The sequence below is a fragment of the Wasmannia auropunctata genome, unplaced genomic scaffold (assembly GCF_000956235.1).
Source record: "Wasmannia auropunctata unplaced genomic scaffold, wasmannia.A_1.0 LD335295.1, whole genome shotgun sequence".
Classification (NCBI taxonomy): domain Eukaryota; kingdom Metazoa; phylum Arthropoda; class Insecta; order Hymenoptera; family Formicidae; genus Wasmannia; species Wasmannia auropunctata.
Window position 1 is genome coordinate 487 of NW_012027595.1, and position 4,229 is coordinate 4,715.

At 30.4% G+C, this 4,229-nt stretch overlaps 1 protein-coding gene across 2 annotated transcripts; it reads right to left on the bottom strand.

The window, feature by feature from the left end:
• Positions 1–335: 335 nt before the first annotated feature.
• Positions 336–3,775, bottom strand: LOC105457290 (kinesin-related protein 4-like). Of its 2 annotated transcripts, XM_011701884.1 has the most exons (3): positions 3,369–3,775; positions 3,197–3,286; positions 336–2,425 (listed from the first exon to the last, which is right to left on the bottom strand). In XM_011701884.1, the coding sequence occupies exons 2-3, from the start codon at positions 3,252–3,254 to the stop codon at positions 426–428; spliced, it is 2,058 nt and encodes a 685-aa protein (XP_011700186.1). In that variant the 5' UTR covers positions 3,255–3,286; positions 3,369–3,775; the 3' UTR covers positions 336–425. The 2 variants fall into 2 exon arrangements, with proteins under 2 accessions (XP_011700186.1, XP_011700185.1); XM_011701883.1 differs by having other exon boundaries at positions 337–2,425; positions 3,197–3,775.
• Positions 3,776–4,229: the final 454 nt, after the last annotated feature.

Here is a 4,229-nt window from a genome sequence, read left to right on the forward strand (position 1 = left end):
AATTGTTCAAGGGACTAATAATCAGTTTAACTTTGGGAGGCAATGGCAAAATCTTAAATGAAATTATACAATTTTTTACAAAATATGATTCTTCTAATTATTTTTCATATAAAAATGATCGAAAAACCAATATTTTATCAGATATTTTATATTTTAACATACCACATTTTGACATAAAATATGAAATATCTCGTAAACTATTGATTTCTTAATAACTGTATCTTTACTTTTATACACAGACTAATAAAATAAATCGATCGATATAAAGAAAACACATAGCTTCTTTTAAAAATATATGTAGTTGATTTTGCAAATTGCATATTACATATATATAACCTGTTTCCCCTATAGAATATAAGTGCTGATAGCTCAACCATTAAAATTTGAGACAACTTATATAACAATAGAAGTTTAAAAATAAAACATTAAAGCAACATACCGAACGTATGGGAATCATTTTTATCATGCGTCAATACAATATCTAAAGTTTGAGGACGGGTCGGTTTTTCAATTTCCTGATTTTCTTTTGTATGAGTATCACTGGCTTTAGATACAATTTCCACCTTGGAGATCTTTTCGTTGTCATGCGTGCGAGGTTCATGTACTACAAAAACATCTTTGTTATTTTCGGTAATATCTTCACAGTATACTCTCTTGTCTTGATCTTCTTTGTTTTCTGATAAATTTAATAAAGCGTCGCTGTTATCCTGTGATAGAGTATCACTATTAGAATCTTGTTGTAATGTCTGTATCATATTATTACTATACAATTGTTCTCCAGTATTTTCAAACTTTGATGTAACTTTATCTTGAACGGCGATATCAGGTATAGTTTGTAAAATATTCTCTTGTATTGCTACATCTTGACCATCAGTTACATGATTATCTGTTATCGTTTTGTCTAGCTCATTATTTTGTGTGTCTCTTAGTTGATTGCTTTTTTCATTTAAATCAACTTTTACAGTATTATTACATTTTACATCTGTCACATTTTCATTACATATATCCACATTATAATCAATTACAGGAAATGTTTTCGTCTTCTCCTGAAATTCCTCCTGTGATATTTTTGGAAGTTCGCCTATCATAAATTTCTCGAATATCAGCACATCATTAACATTTTCGTCATCTCGTTGACAGTGACTGGCATTCTTTTCTTTATCACTTCTCGATTCGTCATACGATTGTGATAACCAAGTATTATCCGAAAGTGATACATTTTCTGTTTTAGATCTTTCTTCTTTCTCTAATTCTAATAAATACTGATTTAATTCTTCTTCTGAAAAGTCGTCGCTGGTATCAATTGTATGTATCATTCGTACATTGGAGAAAATATTGTTCTTAGTTGTTTCTACATTCTTATCGTGAATTTCGCTGCTTGTTATACTTTGATCTAACTTTGTAGTCTCTGCTATACTTTCTTTATTTTCGACAAATGTGTATTTGTCGATGGAATCTCGCTGATCCAAATCTAAATGCTTTTGTTTGATAATGATACTGTCAGAATTTTTTTTTAATGTATCATTAATCATGATCTTTTTATCTACATCACCTTTATTACTAAACAGTTTCGCATCTGTTGTAACATTATTATGTTTCGAGATGGCCGTGCTTGGTACAGAAATTACAGGATTGCTATTACTTTCTTCAGACTGTATTGGAGGAGGATGAAACATAATATTCTGCACTGTATTATCTTGTTTGTTACTAATTTCGACTTTGGCAAATGTACCCAATTCCGTCGGTAAGATATTTTTATGATCCAAAATATTCTTGTCGATTACATTCATTATTCCTTTCTCCATTGAAATTGAACATTCATTAATTGCAATATCTCTGCTCGATCTAAAATCTTTCTCCACTATGTCATCTGCAGACCTTTCAGATAAATCATCTGCTTTATCCAACATAGGCTCAACATAACTTAAGCTTCCAGTGGGAGCATTAATATATTCATTTAAGCTATTAAATACATTGCTGATACTAGGTTTGAAATTTGGTTGATTTAATTTTTTGTCATATCTATCACTATCTTTTGAATCATTTGCATGCTGTTGTTTCAGTATCGAGTTTTGTGATATGTCACTATACATCGTTGAAGACACTTGATCAGAATCATAAGTATAAACACATGATTTCTGTCCAGTTGTGATGTCATTGATACGATCACGTGTATAAAAATTATTTACGGAATCTTTACTGTCCGATATAAATACCATATTTTTTTCAGTTAGTGAGTAACTGGAGTCAACGTCTATTGGCCGAATATCTCTGCATTTTTCAGCAGATGATGCTACATCGATTGTTATGTCTTTCTCAGGATTAAAGTTATACATTTTTGGGGGCACAGATTCATTAGTATGCTTCTCCACAGATGATGCATCAACTGTAGAAGTTGTGACTGATGCTATTTGCTCTGCACAATCTGCAAATAATTGAATTTTTAATTATTAACTAACTAAACTTTTATTCAAGTTTTAGTTTATATACAATATTTTTTCATACGACTTTCAACACAAATATATCTATTTGTAAGGTAAATTTTATAAAATAAAAATTTTCTATCTTAAGGTTTAGTAATCTGCAGATTAAAGTATAGACAAAATATATCCATGAAAGATTTCTAATGTTAAGGAATTCTTAAACTGTCTTGTTCAAGCATTCGAACAGTAAATTCGATTGGACGCACTTACTGAACTCTAATGATATTAACAATATTAGAGTTCAGTGGATGCATTAGAACACAATCAATGTACATTAAAATCGTTCTATACAAATCAACGTAAAGATGTATGTTTAATACAGAGAAATATAGAAACAAGTTAAACTATGAAATTCTTAGTACTTTATTGTATTATTTGATAAATATGTATTGGGCATTTTATTATTTGAGATATTTCTACATTGAAATAACTATTCTACATCTATACTACATTGAAATAACAACAATGTATAATGGCATGTGCTCTGAATGCACACTACTGTGTCCAATCAAATTCGTTATAATTCTTATTTTATATATTTTCTCATTTGAAAAGAAAAAAGTATATTTTTTTATCAAAATATAAACTTTTTGAATATAGAATTAATTCCAAAAATTTAGTCAAGTATAGAAAAAATATAAAATCACTTTTTTTACTCAAGTATATAAAGAATTTTCCTAAAACTCAAATATATTTTCTTTGAAAATTTATACCTTCATTGAATTCAAAGTCATTGAGGACTTTGTCCAAGTCAATCATAAACTTCTCCATGATACCACGATGCGTTTCGCGTCGTGTTTTCACTAAATAAATTTAACTTAAATCAAACTTTACGCAACTTCTACTAACTGTATATACAATTTAATGTTAATTAATATCAATAACCTCCATGATCAAAATATGACTTTCGATATACAACACCAATATAGTGTAATTGATATAATTGGTATGATTCACGTTTCGACAGTTAATGCATGTTCCTAGAATCCACTTTAACTCGCTTTCTAAACGGGAAAAACAGATGTGCGAATATTCCGCGTCAGATGCAATATACGCGTGATTGAAGTTCATTCCATTCGACAATCGTCGAATACCACGATTCTCGAGGCATGACACTTATATCTCGAAATTCAGCACATTGCGATATTGGAATCACTAAGATTTTGTAATTTAAAGTAATCTACACAATGTAACAATTGTATCACGTCTCATACATTCTCTCATATGACAAAACTGGACGAAACTGTTGAAAACTGTCATTTTAAGACAGTCACGAGTAAAACAGAACAGATAGATAGATGAGAAACTATTAGAAAAAAATTAGTAAGAACCATGAATGCACAGTATAACTAGAGTCTCAGATTATCAGAGAAGCGCGACTGGTGTTACGAGTCCTGATTGGACTCGCAAATGGCCAATCATAAGATTGATTTATCGGTATTATAAATGGCTACCGAATAAATCAATTTTATCATTGGTTATTCGACGCCATTTTTAGTACATTTTTAATATTTTCTTGTACTTTTGCAATACTGCCATAAACCGGTCGCGCTTCTCTGATAATCTAGAACTCTAGATAGACTGAGATAGACTGTTAAATAAGACCATGAAGTAAGAATAAGGAGACGTAACTAGATAGGCTAGAGGGAAAAAAGTTGAGCACGAAAAATGTTCCGTGTACTGCCAGGTTTGTTGAGCGGAATACTTGCAACATTTCGTCGCCATATAGATCGGAAGAGCACACGT

Coding starts and splice junctions, on each gene's coding strand:
- LOC105457290 (XM_011701884.1), bottom strand. CDS start 3,254: ATGGAGAAGTTTATGATTGACTTGGACAAAGTCCTCAATGACTTTGAA. Junction 2,426..3,196: donor TGACTTTGAATTCAATGAAG/GTATAAATTTTC, acceptor AATTATTTGCAG/ATTGTGCAGAGCAAATAGCA.